This window comes from Entelurus aequoreus, linkage group LG17 (assembly GCF_033978785.1).
Source record: "Entelurus aequoreus isolate RoL-2023_Sb linkage group LG17, RoL_Eaeq_v1.1, whole genome shotgun sequence".
Lineage (NCBI taxonomy): Eukaryota > Metazoa > Chordata > Actinopteri > Syngnathiformes > Syngnathidae > Entelurus > Entelurus aequoreus.
In genome coordinates this window covers 11,788,281-11,807,708 of record NC_084747.1, presented here as the reverse complement: position 1 = coordinate 11,807,708, position 19,428 = coordinate 11,788,281, and the positions used below count along the sequence as shown (strand labels likewise).

Sequence of the window (19,428 nt, the reverse complement as noted above, 5' to 3'; positions counted from 1 at the left end):
TTGCAACGCAATGTCGTGTAATTATTGCAAATATAAACCATAACATGCTTGTTTCTCAATCGGTTTTCATGCAGTTTACTCTGGACAACAAAAAAGCATGTCTTTTTAATAAACTGCGTTTTATTCGTTGTAACTAAAAAAAATATTTCTGTTGAAAGATTATTCCCAGTGTCCTTGAAGGGGTAGAGAAAAAATATTTATTGAGGCATGTTGGTTTAATGATCCATAACATAGAAAAAACACATCCTTCTTGGATGTTGGAGTTTAGTTTGGCAGATCGTTAACCAGTCCTTCAAATTAGAGATGAAAATACTTAAAAAATTGTTTTATTGATAGTCTTATATAGTTACAGTAAAACTAAGCACACAAAGGAAAGGCAGGAAGGTAGGAATCACGTCAAATCGAAACAACGGAATGTCACGAAAAAAAGAAAAAAAAGCAATACAATCATAAAAGATAAAAGTTGACTTTTATGCTACTAGCTTAATGCTAACATTCAATGGGCAATCCTTTTGACAGGCTAGTGAAAAATTAGCATTAGCACAGTTTAAAATTCGTACAAGCATTTACCAATTTGATTTTCACCCAACAAAATGTACATAAAACAACAAATCCAGTGGTACTTATACAGACTTAGATTCACCAAACTTTGTGGACACGAATGAATGAATTAAATACGTTTATTTCCGTCATATAATCAACCATCAACCATTTTGTGTGACCTGTTTAACAGTACAGATTATACATATTATACAGATTATACATATCATGGGGCGGCATGGCGTAGTGGGTTGAGCGCCCGTGTCAGACACCTGAGGGTTGCAGGTTCGCTCCCCGCCTCTTACCATGCCGTTGTGTCCTTGGGCAGGACACTTCACCCTTGCCCCCGGTGCCACTCACACCGGTGAATGAATGTTGAATGAATGATAGGTGGTGGTCGGAGGGGCCGTAGGCGCAAATTGGCAGCCACGCTTCCGTCAGACTACCCCAGGGCAGCTGTGGCTATGAAAGTAGCTTACCACCACCAGGTGTGAATGAATGATGGGTTTTTAACATGTAAAGCGACTTTAGGTACTTAGAAAAGCGCTATATAAATCCCAGGTATTATTATTATTATTATTATATTTAACAATCATACACATTTACACACAAAAAGAAAAGAAAAAGAATGAGCGAAAAAGGAATAAGCTGAAGCCAAAGCTTATATTTGCCTATCCTATACCTTCACTGAAAATTACATTGCCTGGAACATCAAAGTTAAAAAAAATCAATGCGATGAAAGTAATTGTTACTATATTTTATAATTTTCAAATATTTCACCTTTCAAGGTTTTCTTAAACCTTAACAAAGAACTACATGTCTTCAACTCATCACTGAGCTTGTTCCACCATTTAACTCCTAAAACTGAAATACATTTGTATTTTATATTCCTTCTTACTTTACCTATTTCACAAATCAATATCCCCGTAAATTATACTTTTCTCCTCTTAATGTAAATAACCTAAGAATACAAGCTGGAAGGCAGTTGTTCTTTACTCCAAACATCATTTCCATTGTTTTTAAAAACACAAAATCTGAACATTTGAACACATTAGAACTCATAAATAATGGATTGGTATGTTCATAGTAGCACGCTTTGTGTGACCCTTTTTTTGAAGTTTAATTATTGGCTCTATGTTTGTTTTACAAACATTTCCCCAAACTTCAACACAATATGTTAAATATGGAAAAATAAAAGAATAATATAACATATGCAGACATTTCTTATTCAGCAAGTGTCTTACTTTATAAACAATAGCAATGGATTTGGATATTTTTGTCTTTATATATTCAATATGCGGTTTTCAACATAATTTATGACCAATTATTATTCCCAAGAATTTAGTTTCATATACTCTATCAATATTGACATCTAACTTTGTACAACGAGGCCAGTTTGCTGACTAACTACGGCAGCCTTTTGGAGCACACCTGAAACTCTCATTTTACAAGAAAAAATGTTATGTGGACCATGATTGTGAGGAGCGGGCAGCCCTTATATCACCTGGATGGCAAAGTGATACCAACGCTATGGTAAAAAAAAATGTTTTAAATTAAATAAAAATTGAAGTCATTAATAAAAAACACTGCTGTTTTACAACATCCATCAATCCATCCATCTTCTTCCGCTTATCCGAGGTCGGGTCGCGGGGGCAGCAGCCTAAGCAGGATGGGAACGTAGATCGACCGGTAAATTGAGAGCTTTGCCTTCCGGCTCAGCTCCTTCTTCACCACAACGGATCGATACAGTGTCCACATTACTGAAGACGCAGCACCGATCCACCTGTCGATCTCACCATCCACTCTTCCCTCACTCGTGAACAAGACTCCGAGGTACTTGAACTTCTCTACTTGGGGCAGGGTCTCCTCCCCAACCCGGAGATGGCACTCCACCCTTTTCCGGGCGAGAACCATGGACTCGGACTTGGAGGTGCTGATTCTCATCCCAGTAGCTTCACACTCTGCTACGAATCGATCCAGTGAGAGCTGAAGATCCTGGCCAGATGAAGCCATCAGGACCACATCATCTGCAAAAAGCAGAGACCTAATCCTGCAGCCACCAAACCAGATCCCCTCAACGCCTTGACTGCGTCTAGAAATTCTGTCCATAAAAGTTCTGAACAGAATGGGTGACAAAGGGCAGCCTTGGCGGAGTCCAACCCTCACTGGAAACGGGCCCGACTTACTGCCGGCAATGCGGACCAAGTTTTACAACAACTGTCCCTTTTTCACAAGTGTCTCAAAGGACCAAAGCTGCTGTTCTTGACATCACCAACTCATTAGATCGTCAGGTATCGTGCTCACAACAAAGAGATCGTCACTTTTTAGGTGACTTCTCACGTGTGGTGTGACACTGTTTTATGTCCGCATGTGTGCTGGCTGACATTGACAACACAAATAATCCACCGATTAAATAGGTTATTCTCCTCAAGTGTGAACTTGTGTCTGCATGATTTGCTCCCTTGTTAAACCGAGAGAATCATTTTCCCGATGTTTCACAGCATGTATCAAACTTTGTCTAAGCTATAAACCTCATTGAGAAACAACAACAGGGTTTATGTTTGCGGTATGCATGTTCATGTGTTTTACCATATTATCTTTACGAGTGAATCTCTGACCGCACACTGAGCAACAAAAGGTTTTTCTTCCGTGTGCGTTTTCCGATGTCTTAACATAGCTGGTTTCTGAGTGAATCTGTTGCCACAAACTGAGCAACTGAACGGTTTGTGTCCCGTGTGTATTCTCAAGTGTCGTACTAAATCTATCTTCTGGGTGAATCTTGTCGGGCAAACTGAACAACGGAAGGGTTTTTCTCCGGTGTGTTTCGTTGAGTGAAAATTCAAATGTTTCTTGGAAACAAATCTTTCGTTACAAACTGAGCAACTAAAGGGTTTTTCTCCAGTGTGCGTTCTCATGTGATCAGACAAAATGTTGCTTTTAGTATAGCTCTTACCACAAACTGAACACCTGAACGGTTTTTCGCCGGTGTGTGTTCTTATGTGTCTCAACATATCTGCGTTGTAAAGGAATCTTTTACCACAAACATCACAACTTAATGTTTTTTCTCTAGTGTGTTTCGTTGTGTGTCCTGTCAAACCTGATCTGGTAAAAAAGCTTTTACCACAAAGTGAGCAAAGAAAAGTTTTTTCTCCTGCGTGTGTTCTCATGTGGTCATCCAAAGGTCTCTTTAGAGAAAAGCTTTTACCACAAACTGAACAAGTGAATGGTTTTTCTCCTGTGTGTGTTCTCATGTGTTGAGTGAGATTGCCCTTGTGTGTGAAGACTTTAGCACAAACTGAGCAGCTCAAACCTTTTTTACAACTCTTCTTTTTAGAGCATTCAGAGTGTCCGTTGTTAGTGTGCGTCCTCATTTCACAATCCCAGTCTGTATCGCTGCTGAAAGGTTCCTCAAGCCCATCTTCAGTCTCACTATCTGATAGTGGAGCTAAGAGGTTCTCCAGCTGTGGTTTCTCTTCATCGTCTTCAGTCTTCACAGAGACAATAGTCAGTGGCAACTTGGTGAGATCAGCCTCCTGAGTGATCCAGAGTTCCTCCTCTTCTTCTTTAATGTGGGGTGGCTGTGGATCCTCCTGCTTCAAAGTGGAGCTCCCCACCTGTGGCTGAGGAGGAAGTTCTTCTGGATAACCAATCAGCTGCTGGTCTTCTGCGGGACACAACACAAACACACTTGAGTTAAGACATGAGATGTTTCTCCTTGATTTAAAAAAAAATCAAAAGTCTGTAACATAGTCCTGCAAGTAGAGGAGTCCTTGGCGAGCCCTGAAAGGACGGGGGCTGTAGGCCAGGTAGCTGTGCACTAGGGCCAATCCAGTCGACATCGGTTTGGTGCAGGTCCACTGCATCAGCCTGGTCTCAAGCATTGATTTCAGGCGTCTGGCGTGCCAATGTCAGCCGTCAGCAAGGGGTAAGGTAACCAGTTGTGCAGCAATCTGGCCTGGTGTGGACCAAAATGAAAGCAGTCCTCCATACTGACAATATGACCTGGTCCCTACTCTTGTAAAAAGAGCTCAGCAGCGCATTCACTTTTTTGCGTAGGATAAAAAGAGCACAGCTCCCTCTCCCGTTCTACAGAGGCACTATAGAGAGCCTACTGACCAACTGCATCTCTGTCTGGACTGGAGCCTGCAGTGCCTCAGACTGGAAGTCTCTGCAGAGAGTGGTGACAACGGCGGATAATATCATCAGGACTCCTCTTCATTCTATCCAGAAAATCGCAAAAAGCCGCTGCCTGACCAGGGCTCAGACAATCTGCAGAGACTCCTCCCACCCCCACCAAGGACTGTTTTCACTGCCGGACTCTAGAAAGAGGTTCCACAGCCTCCGTAGCAGAACCTCAAGGTTCTGTAACAGCTTCTTCCCTCAGGCCATCAGACCCTTGAACGCATCAAAATAATCCCCTCAATTCCCCCCAAAAAACGGATTAACTGGCTGGAATATAAAGACAATATAACATACATCCATAAACGTGGATGCATATGCAAAAGTGCAATATATTTATATGTACAGTAATCTATTTATTTATATCTGCACCTTATTGCTCTTTTATCCTGCACTACAACGAGCTAATTGTCAGGTTCAAACACCGATGACATCTATTAGACAAGACAAGAAGCAAGGAATTAAACAGAGACAGGATTCAATTTGGCTCATGAGGAGAAACGTCTGGGCTGTACTCTTGTACAGTCTTCCACCACGCTCTGGCGAAATGGTTGCACGCCTCCTCTTTTATTTGGACTTTCCCTGATTACATAGCAACAGCTGTTTCTAAGGGGACATGGGGGTCGTAAAAAGCTGTTGCACTCGGTCACAAAACGGTTCAAAGAAAAGATGCCTGGAGCTTGTGTCGGGTCCTGCTTCCTCTCCGCTTTGTAGATCTCGGGTCAAGACAAGATCTTCCTGTGGATCACAACAGATCAAAGGAACCGACACCTTCATGTCGTTTCCCACCGTACACAGTGGAGTTTTACAAGCCTTTTGCTTGGTAAGAACAAAGACAGCTTTTGTCTCAACACCGGGAACTCATGGGAACAGAAAGTTTTGTGATAACTTACATACAATTATTCTGACACTAATGCAACAAAATGTCGTTCTTATCTGTACTGTAAAGTTCAAATTTCAATGACAATAAAAAGAAGTCTTAGTCTAATGACTCTGTCCATGCCTGCCCACCAAACTAAACCAGAGGAGCGTTGCTTGACTTCGACGACGAGCATGCTTGCCAACCTTGAGACCTCCAATTTCGGGAGGTGGGGGGTGGGGCGTGGTCGGGGGTGGGGCGTGGTCGGGGGTGGGGGCGGGGGGCGTGGTTAAGAGGGGAGGAGTATATTTACAGCTAGAATTCACCAACTCGAGTATTTCATATATATTTCATATATATATATATATATATATATATATATATATATATATATATATATATATATATATATATATGTATGAAATACTTGACTTTCAGTGAATTCTAGCTATATATATATATATATATATATATATATATATATATATATATATATATATATATATATATATATATATATATATATATATATATATATATATTATTATACATATAAATAAAAGAAATACTTGAATTTCAGTGTTCCGGAGGCTATCCAGTAGATGGCAGTATTGTCCTGTTTAAGAGTGTCACAACATTGCTGTTTACGGCAGACGAACTGCTTTACGGTAGACGAAAACGTGACTGCTGTTGTGTGTTTTTACCGCGCTGGGAGGACGTTAATGAAACTGCCTAACAATAAACCCACATAAGAAACCAAGAACTCGCCCTCCATCATTCTACAGTTATAACGTCATTGGGCAGGCACGCTGTTTATATCGTGAGAAAGCGGACGTGAAAACAGACTGTCGCCGCTGTCCCCACTCAGGTCCGCATGGAGCTGGAGGGGGCGTGGCCTCCAGCTCCGTCTGAATCCCGGGAGATTTTCGGGAGAAAATTTCTTCCGGGAGGTTTTCGGGAGAGGCGCAGAATTCCGGGAGGCTCCCGGAAAATCCGGGAGGGTTGGCAAGTATGGCGACGACTATGGCCCTCGTGTAACATGGCCAAAGGTCTCATGCCCTCGAAGCGCAGGGAGTTCTAGTGCATATCCCCACTGCCACACAGACATGGTTCCCACAGAAGAGGTCACCTCTGACGCCACGGAAAGGTGCCAGGTTTTCTGGAACTTTTGCTGGCTCGTCCTCTCGGATGAGAACACGCAGCTGTGTGAACACAGTCAGGCTAGACATTCATCGAAATTTGTATTGGATTATGGCTTCTCACGATTATAAAAACATTAAAATCGAGGAAAAACGATAAGTGAAATTAATCTCAACTGAAGCTGAGACATTCGTGCATTACGGAGGCGACGCCTACGCCGTGGAAGGGGCAGTCCGTCTGTTGCAAGCTGTAAAAACACAAAGAATGCACCAGACTGGCGGTTTTGGAATGCATTTTTAAAGTGATTAGAGGTAGAATTGATTGCTCCTATTAGCTGCATTGCTAGCCACTAAGAAGGAGACGATTTTTACATGTTAGAATGCGAAACAAAAATGTTGTTAAATGTCAGAATAATTGTATCTAAGTTATCACAAAACTTTGTGTTTCAATGAGCAGACAAAAGCTGTCTTTGATCTTACCAATCAAAAGGCTTGCAAAACTCCACTGTGTAGGACGGGAAGCGACATGAAGGTGTCGGTTTCTTTGATGTATTGTAATCCACAGGAAGATTTGTCTTGACCCGAGATCTACAAAGCGGAGAGGAAGCAGGGCCTGACCCCCCTCGGGGCACCTTTTCTTTGAACTGTTTTGTAACCAAAGGCGACGGCTGTTTACGACCCCCCTTCCTTTAGAAACAGCTGTTGCCATGTAATCAGGGAAAGTCCAAATATAAGAGGAGGCGTACAATCTTTCGTCAGAGTGTGGTGGGAGACTGTGCAAGAGTACAGCCCAGACGTTTCTCCTCGTGAGCCAAATTGAATCATGTCTCTGTTTAATTCCTTGCTTCTTGTCCTGTCTAATAGATGTCATCGGTGTTTGAACCTGACAATTAGCTCGTTGTAGTGCAGGATAAAAGAGCAATAAGGTGCAGATATAAATAAATAGATTACTGTACATATAAATATATTGCACTTTTGCATATGCATCCAAATTGAATTCTGTCTCTGTTTGATTCCTTGCTTCTTTGTCTGTTCAATAGATGTCATCAGTGTTTGAACCTGACATTAAATCTTCCAGTTGACCCAATCCTTAACTCTCAAATTTTTTGAGAAAGAAGTAATAACATGTAGAAAATGTATTTCTTGTAGAAATATACAATGATATGTATGCCTTTTCGATTAAAAAAAACATATTTTATTGTAACAATACACTTTATGTATTTTCAGTCTCTGACGTGCAACAATCTAAAGCAGGGGTAGGGAACCTATGGCTCTCGAGCCAGGTGTGGCTCTTTTGGTGACTGTATCTGGCTCTCAGATACATCTTCGCTGACATTGCTTAACACGATAACACACCTGTGGTTGTTGACTTTGGACTGACTATCGGCTGCACGACATCAAGGCCGCGGAACAGAGACACGCGGCAGGCTTACACACACACATGCATCCACAAAAAATATACGTCACACACACATACCCCAGCCCCCAATCCAACGCCCTTGACGCGAATCCCTTAGGGGTGATGGACGGAGGGGCAGCGCCTGAAGAGCTGCAGCCTGCCACCGTGGCCCCCCCACTCCCTCCCCTCTGTTGCTAGATATCTGGAGATGTACGTTGTAATATGTATATGTGCTTTGCTATGGAGGTTTTTTTCCCACTCCAGACTAGATTGTATTTTTTTTTTACTCATCCTTCCCCAGCGTTGACCTTTTTCCCATCTTTTACGGGGCGCCTTGTGGCGACCCATCAGCGTTCCTGTTCTGTAACCCTGTACACTGTTTGTTTGTCTCATCTTGAACGGGTTTGTGCTGAAAACAAAGTTTTGTTGTACTTGTGCAATGACAATAAAGACCTACTGAAGTACGATAAGTAATGAATAGTTCCGCTGGAAATCAAAGTGTTCAAAATAACGTTCAAAATATAAAACATGCATTTTAATCCATCCATTCGGTTTCTACCGCACTCGTTCAAGGTTGTGGGTGGCTCAGCCAATCCCAGCTGTCCTCCGGGGTACAGGAGGGTGGCATTAATGGTAAGAAGTATTTTATTTTATTATTGGTTAGCTTCAGAATAACAATGTTATTACAAAGATTAAGAGACTTGTTATACTCTAAAAATGTTGGTCTTACTTAAAATGCACGCATTCAGTTGTATTTAGTGTTAAAAATATATATCTTATGTCCCTCACGGAAATACATTTAAAAAATATTTGGCTTTTGTGGCTCTCTCAGCCAAACGCCTCCCTAGGGAGGTGTTTAGGGCACGTCCGACCGGTAGGAGGCCACGGGGAAGACCCAGGACACGTTGGGAAGACTATGTCTCCCGGCTGGCCTGGGAACGCCTCGGGATCCCCCGGGAGGAGCTGGACGAAGTGGCTGGGGAGAGGGAAGTCTGGGCTTCCCTGCTTAAGCTGCTGCCCCCGCGACCTGACCTCGGATAAGCGGAAGAAGATGGATGGATGGATGGGCTCTCTCAGCCAAAAAGGTTCCCGACCCCTGATCTAAAGCATATTTTAGATCTAAACGCCACTTCCGGCAGCATGGTGGAACAGGGGTTAGTGCGTGTGCCTCACAATACGAAGGCCCTGAGTTCAATCCCGGGCTCGGGGTCTTTCTGTGTGGAGTTTGCATGTTCTCCCCGTGACTGCGTGGGTTCCCTCCGGGTACTCCGGCTTCCTCCCACCTCCAAAGACATGTACCTAGGGATAGGCCCCTCCCACATCCAAAGACATGCACCTGGGGATAGGCCCCTCCCACCTCCAAAGACATGCACCTGGGGATAGGCCCCTCCCTCCTCCAAAGACATGCACCTGGGGATAGGCCCCTCCCTCCTCCAAAGACATGCACCTGGGGATAGGCCCCTCCCACCTCCAAAGACATGCACCTGGGGATAGGCCCCTCCCACCTCCAAAGACATGCACCTGGGGATAGGTTGATTGGCAACACTAAATGGTCCCTAGTGTGTGAATGTGAGTGTGAATGTTGTCTGTCTATCTGTGTTGGCCCTGTGATGAGGTGGCGACTTGTCCAGTGTGTAGACCGCCTTCCGCCCGAATGCAGCTGAGATAGGCTCCAGCACCCCCCGCGACCCCAAACGGGCCAAGCGGTAGAAAATGGATGGATGGAACTCCACTTCCTTCTTCACGCTAACAATCATGGCGGCTCTTTGTTTACATTCTTCAACCAAGTCGGCTAATTACTCATCAACACCTTTTTCAGACTTCAAATATCTTTAAGAATAAAACAATCAACACACTCACCTTCATCTTCAGTTTTCGTCTTTATCTCCGTTGGTGATTTGCTGGAAGTTGGTGGCGCTGATTCTCTTTCATGTTCTCTTTTAGCGGACGTCGCCATCTTAGCATAGCAGTAGTCGTCCATCTTCTATCACGTCTTCAATCTTCACTTCAGATAACTCAAGTTAGGCTTCAAAAAAGACGACTATTTGAGGTATTTGTTGCTATATTCGCTGTGACTATTTAAAACTTCTCCGGAAAAGCGACATTAGCCTAGTCTGCCATCTTGGGTCGTCAATACGCGCATGCGCGTTGCAAATACGGCGTTTGCGCACCTTTTCCCTCCTGAGTGATTACAGTTTTACGAAAAAAAAAAAAAGAAACTTTTTGATTTTGATTTTATATTCCATACAACATATTTAAATCCCCCAGTGAAAAGAAACGGGGAAAACTGACGGGACACCGGAAGTATTTTAATTTTCAAAGTAAAAGCGGGGATAGGAACTACGGTAGCCTTATGCGTGGCTTAAATATCTTTGAAGTACTACACAGAAATAATCATAGACATGGCACAACGAAAGAAATATCTACGCATGCATCACACGGCTTTAAATCGCTACTTCCGGTTCTCGAAAATGGAAAAAAAAAATTCCGTCGGTCCTTGAAGTGCCGTGTTAAAAATAAACACCATTTTGTGGTCTTTTTTTCTGTTTGTGCTTACAAGGGATTTCAATTTTTAAAAAAAAAATAAAAATACAAAAGCAAATCTTTTTTTTTTAAACTAGTCATTTCCATTTTAACACACACAAAACAATCATGGTTGTATTTTAAAATGAACAATATTTGATTGATGTTGTTTTTTTGGTGTTAGTTTGTGTGTTTTAAGCAATTGGCTTATAATAACACATAATTCTTTTTTTATTTTTGTGTGTAGAAATTTCTGGTTGCATCAGCTCGGCTCCTTTAATGTATTTAACATTCCTTGGTGTTCTTTGATGTTTCCTTCTTACACACATGTTTATGTGTGCTATGGCAATGAGGTTTTTTTCTCCCTTGGCCTCAGTCTGGACCCCCTCTGCAGGGGCCCAGGCTTAGACTGAATATATTTTTTCTCACTTCCCCCAGCGTTTTCTCACCTTTTTTGTAAGGGGCGCCGGAAGTTGTCAGACCCGTCAGCGATCCTGTTCTGTCTCCCTGTAATGTTTGTCTGCTCTTGAATAGTGCTGAAAATGTTAATTTCCCCTCAGGGATGAATAAAGTACTTCTGATTCTGATACGTAACAAAATGTGGAAAATGTGAAGCGTCTGGAATAATTTCCGGATGCACTGTACGTCCGATTTGTACTTTATAATAATTAGTTAAATAAAAGTTCCATTGGCTAAAGTTCACGACAACCATTTCTTCAAATAAACAAAACTATTATTTGTAAATACCTCATAGGATCAATGTTGATGGATAAAAGTTGTATACATTTTTTAAATGTAACTACGGTATTTGTATTTTTCAGTGGGCAAATATTTATTTAAATAAAAGGCTTATATTTTGAAACAACCGTCGTGAAGCGCAGAACTGAAGTTGCTTAAAAGAGTAAAGTGGAAACAAAAACAAACACACAAAAACATAATTGGTGTCATATTGCGTCAGCACATATTCATCCATGCCCATATATGGTCAGCATTACAAGTGCTAATAATAATAATAATAATAATAGATTTTATTTGTAAAAAGCGCTTTACATTGAGAAAACCACCTCAAAGTGCCTAAGTGTATTATTAAAAAAAATTAAAATAAAGATATTAAAAATAAATAAAATTTAAAGCTGCAAGCCGCGTTGGTCGGGTCCGCTTTTTGGCAGGTGCTAGTCCTAGGTGTCCCAATACTTTTGTCCAGTGGTAGTCCTGAGTGAGACCTACATAGAGGTTTTTGTTTCGTGTCTCTACGATATTCGTACTGGGAGTTAGAGGAAGTTGTGTCTGAGTTCACATTGTCATTATAGGCTATTGTGTGTAGAATTTTGAGGACAAAGAAGGAGTAATTGCATTTTCGTTGTCATTTTTGGCACCGGAGCAACTTTAGTGCTGCGGGTCTTTGAAGGCTCGTAAAATCAAAACGGTAGCACTAATCACAACTCTTTCGTCAACTTTTAATCAGAAGGGTTCAATCTCTCTCCTGTAGCAGTTTGAAGCCGAAACGACAAACGCTCTCAGAGGAGATAACGTTTGATGTTTGGTGACCGGTTGTAACAAAAATGTTGTATTGAAGGAGGAATAGCAAACTTCCTGTTAATTTTTGCTGAAGGATGTCAATCTATGAAATGTAGGTCTAGACGAGACCTACGTAGAGGTATTTGTTTCATGTCTCTAAGACGTTCCTACCGGAAGTTACAAGCAGTTTTGTCTGAGTTTTCCTCTGAGGAGCAGTTTTTTCTCGTTTTTTTTCAAAAATTATGTAGAGCACAGTTGTGAGTTTTGGGGTTCGGTTTTTTTTTTTAGATCTTAAATTCCACCAGTCCCGATGTGTGTGAGAAGTTTGGTGATTTTTGAAGTATTTTAAGGGGGTCAAATTAGAGGTCAAGGACGTAAAAAGGAGTGTTTCTAGTAAATTTTTGTCTAAAATGGGAAATTGCCAACTTCCTGTTGGTTTTTGCCCGAGGATGTGAAATTATGAATTGTTGAGACCTACATACTGGTTTTTGTTTCATGTCTCTACGACCTTCCTAGTGGGATTTAGAGTCAGTTCTCTTCCTAGGGGGCGCTAGAGCGCAATTGTGATTTTTGGGGTTTGTTTTTTTGACTATGTGGTCTTGACTTCTTTTCGAATGTGTGTAAAAAATTTGGTGAGTTTTGAAGCATGTTAAGGGGGGCAAAGTAGTGCGCAACGGTGCGGAAGAATAATAATAAAACCTTACAATAACAATAGGTTCCTTTGTAACCAGTACAAAGGACTCCATGAGGGAGTCCTTTGTACTGGTTACAGGGCGGACCCTAATAAAAACTAGAACAGCCTAATAGCTAGAACTAGTATGCATGTACCTAAAAAAAAAGGGGACGGCGTGACGAAGTTGGGAGAGTGGCCGTGCCAGCAATCTGAGGGTTACTGGTTCAATCCCCACCTTCTACCATCCTAGTCATGTCCGTTGTGTCCTTGAGCAAGACACTTCACCCTTGCTCCTGATGGGCCTGGTTAGCGCCGTGCATGGCAACTCCCGCTTTTTTTTTTTTTTTAAAAAGAAAGGCTTTTTTAAAAAGAAGGGTTTTTAAGCCTTTTTAAAAAAGCATCCACAGTCTGTGGTGCCCTCAGGTGGTCAGGGAGAGCGTTCCACAGACTGGGAGCGGCGGAGCCGAAAGCCCGGTCTCCCATTGTTCGTAGCTTTGGAGGAGGTCAGCCTGTCCGGAGCGGAGGTGTCGTGTGGAGGATTTGGGGGTGAGCAGTTCTTTGAGGTAGAGGGGCGCTAACACTCCTACTGACTGAGTCCTCATTATAGCAAACATTAAAAGCAAATATCACTGATCCAGCTCCTCATTACGTAAGAGTGCAGAAGTCCGACGTTTTTAAAGGTACATTTGATATTTAAAAAAAAAATGTTACAGCATGAGGTTGTAGCACAATTTTATTACGTTATATATTATGGCACATGTTATTATGTCAATTGTACATCACATACTCGTACTATAAATCTGGGACGTACTAAATTTTGTGCCAGCTCAAGTCTGCTGTTATGCCAATTAAGTCTCTTCAATTTCTTAATTGAGTCCTTAAGATATTTACAACAACACATTAACAAAATAAAAAATCTTCTGTCCAAAAAGAGGACACCACAGTCATTGTCTACTTCATTTTTTGTTTGTCTTATAACGGCATTAAAACAAGTGTAAGTGTTGTTGAACATAGAGGATATGTTGTAACTTACACTTTGCAGTGTTTCCCACACATTCATTTATTTGTGGCGGACCGCCACGAAAAAATTACGTCCGCCACAAATAAATAAAAAAAATTTAAAAAAAAAAAAATAATTTTTTTTTTTTGTCCTGTCCAGCTTCTCGGGCAAATCATGTAGTTGATGTAGATGCCCATATAGGCTGTTTACATTTATTTTACAAAAGAGAAGTGTAGGATACTTCTCTTGTTGCCTTATTTGTATTTGACCACTACGGTTTTCTGTTTATTTGTTACTGACTGTGGCAGGACACCTCTGCCTCTGTTTCACTTTATGTTGCTGGTAAATAATATGCTTGTAGTAGTAGGCTAAAGTTAAATTATTTAGTATGCACTAATTAAAGGGGCAGAGCTTTAAGAGCATTTTAGCTTTTATATTTTATAAGATATATTTTTTGTAAGAACCACAATTAATAAATATATTTCAGTGAATAACTTATTGTTCAAATCTGTATATAAATATGTACATAAAGTGTTGTATTTATATTGTAAAATGGATGGATGGATGGACGTTTAAAACAAAACTGTTATTATTAATTAGTAAGTATACATTTTTTGAGCCTTTTTAGAGAAAATTATATCATTGTAGTACATTATGCAAATTACTTGACGATGTCATGGTGACCACGCCCATAGCCACGCCCCCACCGCCACAGGTATCTTGGCAGTTTATGGGAACCACTGCTTTGTGTGCATGTACAACAATATTGTACAACATTGTCACAACACAAACACACTTTTATGATCATTGATGAAGGCCAAAAGAATGCAAGTGAGGAAAACACCATCCCTGTTGTTCTCAACCAATCAAAGTGGTGTGGGCCGCTATTTGGCTGATGATTTATTTCTTCAATTCGGTGTGCAGTTGCTCTAAATAATGAGGGAATCTGGTATAATACACGCGGTAGATTTGATAATACACTTCTATAATTTGACAATCTTTCAACACATACTTTTATTCTAAGTTGTGTGTCCGCTTGTGCGCTGTCATTCTTTTCTTCCAAGTATAACTTTGACCCCCAATTGGGCGTCTAAGATATCAATATTGTGTGTTTTCATGTGTGCAAAAATAGCTCTTTTGTCAAAGTATCTTTTACCACAAACTGAGCAACTCAACGGTTTCTTCCCGTTGTGCTTTCTGACGTGTCTTTCCATGGAGTTTTTGATAGAGAATCTCTTACCGCAAACTAAACAACCGAAAGGTTTTTCTCCCGTGTGCTTGAGCATGTGTCGGGTGAAATTCCGTCGGTGATAGAAGCTTTCGCCGCACACTGAGCAACCAAAGAGTTTTTCTTCTTTGTGCGTTCCCGCGTGCGTCACCATATTTGCCTCCAGAGCAAATCTTTTGCCGCAAACTGAGCAACGAAAGGGTTTTTCTGCTGTGTGCATTCGCTTGTGTGTTGCCATGTCTTCCTTCCGAGCGAATCGTTCGCCACAAACTGAGCAAGAAAAAAGATTCTCTTCTGTGTGCGTTTGCATATGTGTTACCATGGCTTCCTTCTCAGTAAATATGTTACTACAGACTGAGCAACTAAAGTGCTTTTCTTTTGTGTGCGTTCTCTCGTGTTTTATCATAGTGTATTTCACGGAGAAACTCTTACCGCATACCGAGCAACTGAAGGGTCTTTCTCCGGTGTGTTTAAGCATGTGTCGCGTCAAACTTTGTCTGTAAGCAAAGCTTTCGCCACAAACTGAGCAATGAAAAGCTTTTTCTTCCGTGTGCGTTGCCATGTGCGTTACCATGGTTTCTTTTTGAGTAAAGGTGATAGCACAAACTAAACAACTGAAGGGGTTTTCTCCGGTGTGTTTCAGCATGTGTCGAGTCAAACTTTGCCTGTAAAGAAAGCTCGCGCTGCAAACTGAGCAACGAAAAGGTTTTTCTTCTGTGTGCGTTGCCACGTGTGTTTCCAGAGTTTCCTTCTGAGTGAATGTGATACCACATACCGAGCAACTGAAGGGGTTTTCTCCAGTGTGCTTCAGCATGTGTCGTGTCAAACTTTGTCTGTAAGCAAAGCTGTCATCACAAACTGAGCAACGGAAAGCTCTTTCTTCTGTATGTGTTGCCATGTGCGTTACCATAGTTTCCTTTTGAGTGAAGGTGATACCACAAATTGAGCAACTGAAGGGGTTTTCTCCAGTGTGTCTCAGCATGTGACGAGTCAAACTTTGTCTGTGGGGGAAACTTGCGCTGCAAACCGAGCAACGAAAAGGTTTCTCTTCCGTATGCGTCGCCATGTGTGCGTCCAAGGGTTCCTTCTGCGTAAATCCCTCGCCGCAAACTGAGCAAGTGAAGTTGTCCCCGGTGTGTTTCAACATGTGCTGAGTCAAACTTGGTCTGTCAAAAAAGTTCTCGCCACAAACCGAGCAACGAAAAAGCTCTTCGCCCGTGTGCGTTGACATGTGACGTTTCATCGGGTATTTTAGAGAGAATCTTTTTCCACAAAATAAACAACTGAAGGGTTTTTCTCCGGCGTGTATCAGCATGTGACGAGTCATACTTCGCCGGTACGAAAAGTTTTCGCCGCAAACTGAGCAACTGAAAGGTTTTTCTCCCGTGTGCTTTCTCAAGTGGTTTACCAGATCGGACTTTTTAAAGAATGTTTTAACACAAACTGAACAACTGAATGGGTTTTTTTCCAGGTGTGTTTTCATGTGTTGAGTACGATTGCCCTTTTTAGTGAAGCTTTTTGCACAAATCGAGCAGCTAAACGTTTTTTTACCGTTCTTCTTTTCAGGACATTCAGAGTCTTTGTTGTCAGTGTAAGTCCTCATATCACCTCCACAGTCTGTATCGCTGCTCAAAGTTACTTCAACCCCATTTTCAGCCTCACTATCTGAGAGTGGAGCTAAGAGGTCGTCTGGTTGTGGTTTCTCTTCATCATCTTCAGGCTTCACAGAGAAAACAGTGCGATCAGCTTCCTCCGGCCCTAGAAGACACTCTCCCTCCTGAGTGATCCAGAGTTCCTCCTCTTCCTCTTTAAGGTGGAGGGGCTGTGGAGTGGAGCTCCCATCCTGCGACTGAGTAGGACATTTGTCATGACGAATCAGCTGCTGGACGCCTGCTGGACACAAACAACACAAAAACACTTCAGTTCAGACACCATCTATGAGGTATTTCTCCTTTGACTTGCTCCACACTTTATTCTATGTACTACTCTATGTGTGTGTAGTGTTTCATGGCCCACCATTTAGTGCCTTGCCACCCCTTTTTCTACCCAAAGACCACAGGCCTCATGTGTTAAGCTTGCTTACGCACAAAAACCTGGTGTTTTTTCCTTTTCATGGCAAAGTTGTGATGTATCAGAAGTGAACAGGCAGGCTGTCGATACTTTGGCGACATTGGATTTCAACAATGTAAAAAGATCCATGCAAGGACGCAAAATTCACTTTTTCTTGAATGGATTTAATGCTTTATATTCATATTGTTATTTATGAGGATGCCTATTCATTTATGTAGGTGGTCATTTTCCCACCTATTGCTGTCACAATGTGTCCCTGTGACTCCAGCACAGCAGACAAATGGCACCGCGGAGACCTAAACCTAACCCTGGACGGCTGCTACCTCTCCTACGTTTTATTAATGCATTGAGTAATCAAACAAGAGACAAAGTCTTTCGTATTCTTTTTATTATGCTGGCATGCTTGAATGTAAAAGATTGCAAATCAAATATTACATTAATTTCCCTCTAATCTGGTTGTGAGCAAGCTACTGTATGAAGACATTTTGTTGTAAGTTACACTTTATTTTTAGTCGATCCCTATATGACTGACAATGTATTTTATTTTTAGTCGATCCCTATATGACTGACAATGTATTTTATTTTTAGTCGATCCCTATATGACTGACAATGTATTTCATTTTTAGTCGATCCCTATATGACTGACAATGTTTTTTTTTTCAATTGCTCCCTATATTGCTGACAATGTATTTATTTTTAGTCGATCCCTATATGGCTGACAATATATTTATTTTTAGTCGATCCCTATATGACTGACAATATATTTATTTTTAGTCGATCCCTATATGACTGACAATGTATTTTATTTTTAGTCGATCCCTATACGACAGACAATGTTTATATTTTTAGTTGCTCCCTATATTGCTGACAATGTATTTATTTTTAGTCGATCCCTATATGACTGACAATGTATTTATTTTTAGTCGATCCCTATATGACTGACAATGTATTTTATTTTTAGTCGATCCCTATACGACAGACAGTGTTTATATTTTTAGTTGCTCCCTATATTGCTGACAATGTATTTATTTTTAGTCGATCCCTATATGGCTGACAATATATTTATTTTTAGTCGATCCCTATATGACTGACAATGTATTTTATTTTTAGTCGATCCCTATACGACAGACAATGTTTATATTTTTAGTTGCTCCCTATATTGCTGACAATGTATTTATTTTTAGTCGATCCCTATATGACTGACAATGTATTTATTTTTAGTCTATCCCTATATGGCTGATAATATATTTATTTTTAGTTGCTCCCTATATGACTTGATTGATTGATTGAAACTTAAATTAGTAGATTGCACAGTACAGTACATATTCCATACAATTGACCACTAAATGGTAACACCCAAATAAGTTTTTCAACTTGTTTAAGTCGGGGTCCACGTTAATCAATTCATGGTAAATGACAATGTATTTTTTTGTAGTCGATCCCTATATGGCTGACACCAGATTTATTCTTAGTCGATCCCTATATGACTGACAATGTTTTTGTTTTTTTAGTCGATCCCTATATGACTGACAATGTGTTTATTTTTAGTCGATCCCTATATGACTGACAATGTATTTATTTTTAGACAATCCCTATATGACTGACAATATAATTATTTTTAGTCGATCCCTATATGACTGACAATGCATTTATTTTTAGTCTATCCCTATATGACTGACAATGCATTTATTTTTAGTCGATCCCTATATGACTGACACAGAATTTATTTTTAGACGATCCCTACATGGCTGACAATGTATTTATTTTTAGTCGATCCCTATATGACTGACAATATATTTATTTTTAGTCGATCCCTATATGACTGACAATATATTTATTTTTAGTTGCTCCCTATATGACTGACAATATATTTATTTTTAGTTGCTCCCTATATGGCTGACAATATATTTATTTTTAGTTGCTCCCTATATGACTGACAATATATTTATTTTTAGTCGATCCCTATATGACTGACAATATATTTATTTTTAGTTGCTCCCTATATGACTGACAATATATTTATTTTTAGTTGCTCCCTATATGACTGACAATATATTTATTTTTAGTTGCTCCCTATATGGCTGACAATATATTTATTTTTAGTTGCTCCTTCTATGACTTGATTGATTGAAACTTTTATTAGTAGATTGCACAGTACAGTACATATTCCGTACAATTGACCACTAAATGGTAACACCCCAATAAGTTTTTCAACTTGTTTAAGTCGGAGTCCACGTTAAGCAATTCATGGTAAATGAGAATGTATTTTTTTTTAGTCGCTCCCTATATGACTGACAACA

General features: G+C 40.6%; 2 protein-coding genes across 3 annotated transcripts in view; both read right to left on the bottom strand.

Moving 5' to 3' along the window:
* Nucleotides 1-171: 171 nt before the first annotated feature.
* LOC133632416 (oocyte zinc finger protein XlCOF6.1-like) lies at nt 172-10,236 on the bottom strand. The gene is made up of 2 exons (XM_062024820.1): nt 9,977-10,236; nt 172-4,204 (listed from the first exon to the last, which is right to left on the bottom strand). The coding sequence occupies exons 1-2, from the start codon at nt 10,095-10,097 to the stop codon at nt 3,126-3,128; spliced, it is 1,200 nt and encodes a 399-aa protein (XP_061880804.1). The 5' UTR covers nt 10,098-10,236; the 3' UTR covers nt 172-3,125.
* Nucleotides 10,237-13,545: 3,309 nt separating this feature from the next.
* LOC133631885 (oocyte zinc finger protein XlCOF6-like) overlaps nt 13,546-19,428 on the bottom strand; it is a 6,998-nt gene continuing 1,115 nt past the window's right edge. The window contains exon 2 of one of the 2 annotated variants that reach the window (XM_062024059.1): nt 13,546-16,951. In XM_062024059.1, the coding sequence (XP_061880043.1) occupies nt 14,877-16,951 (2,075 nt within the window). In that variant the 3' untranslated portion in view covers nt 13,546-14,876. The remainder of the gene's footprint in view (nt 16,952-19,428) is intronic. The other variant, XM_062024060.1, reaches the window with a different exon arrangement.

Coding starts and splice junctions, on each gene's coding strand:
- LOC133632416 (XM_062024820.1), bottom strand. CDS start 10,097: ATGGACGACTACTGCTATGCTAAGATGGCGACGTCCGCTAAAAGAGAA. Junction 4,205..9,976: donor GACGAAAACTGAAGATGAAG/GTGAGTGTGTTG, acceptor TGTGTCCCGCAG/AAGACCAGCAGCTGATTGGT.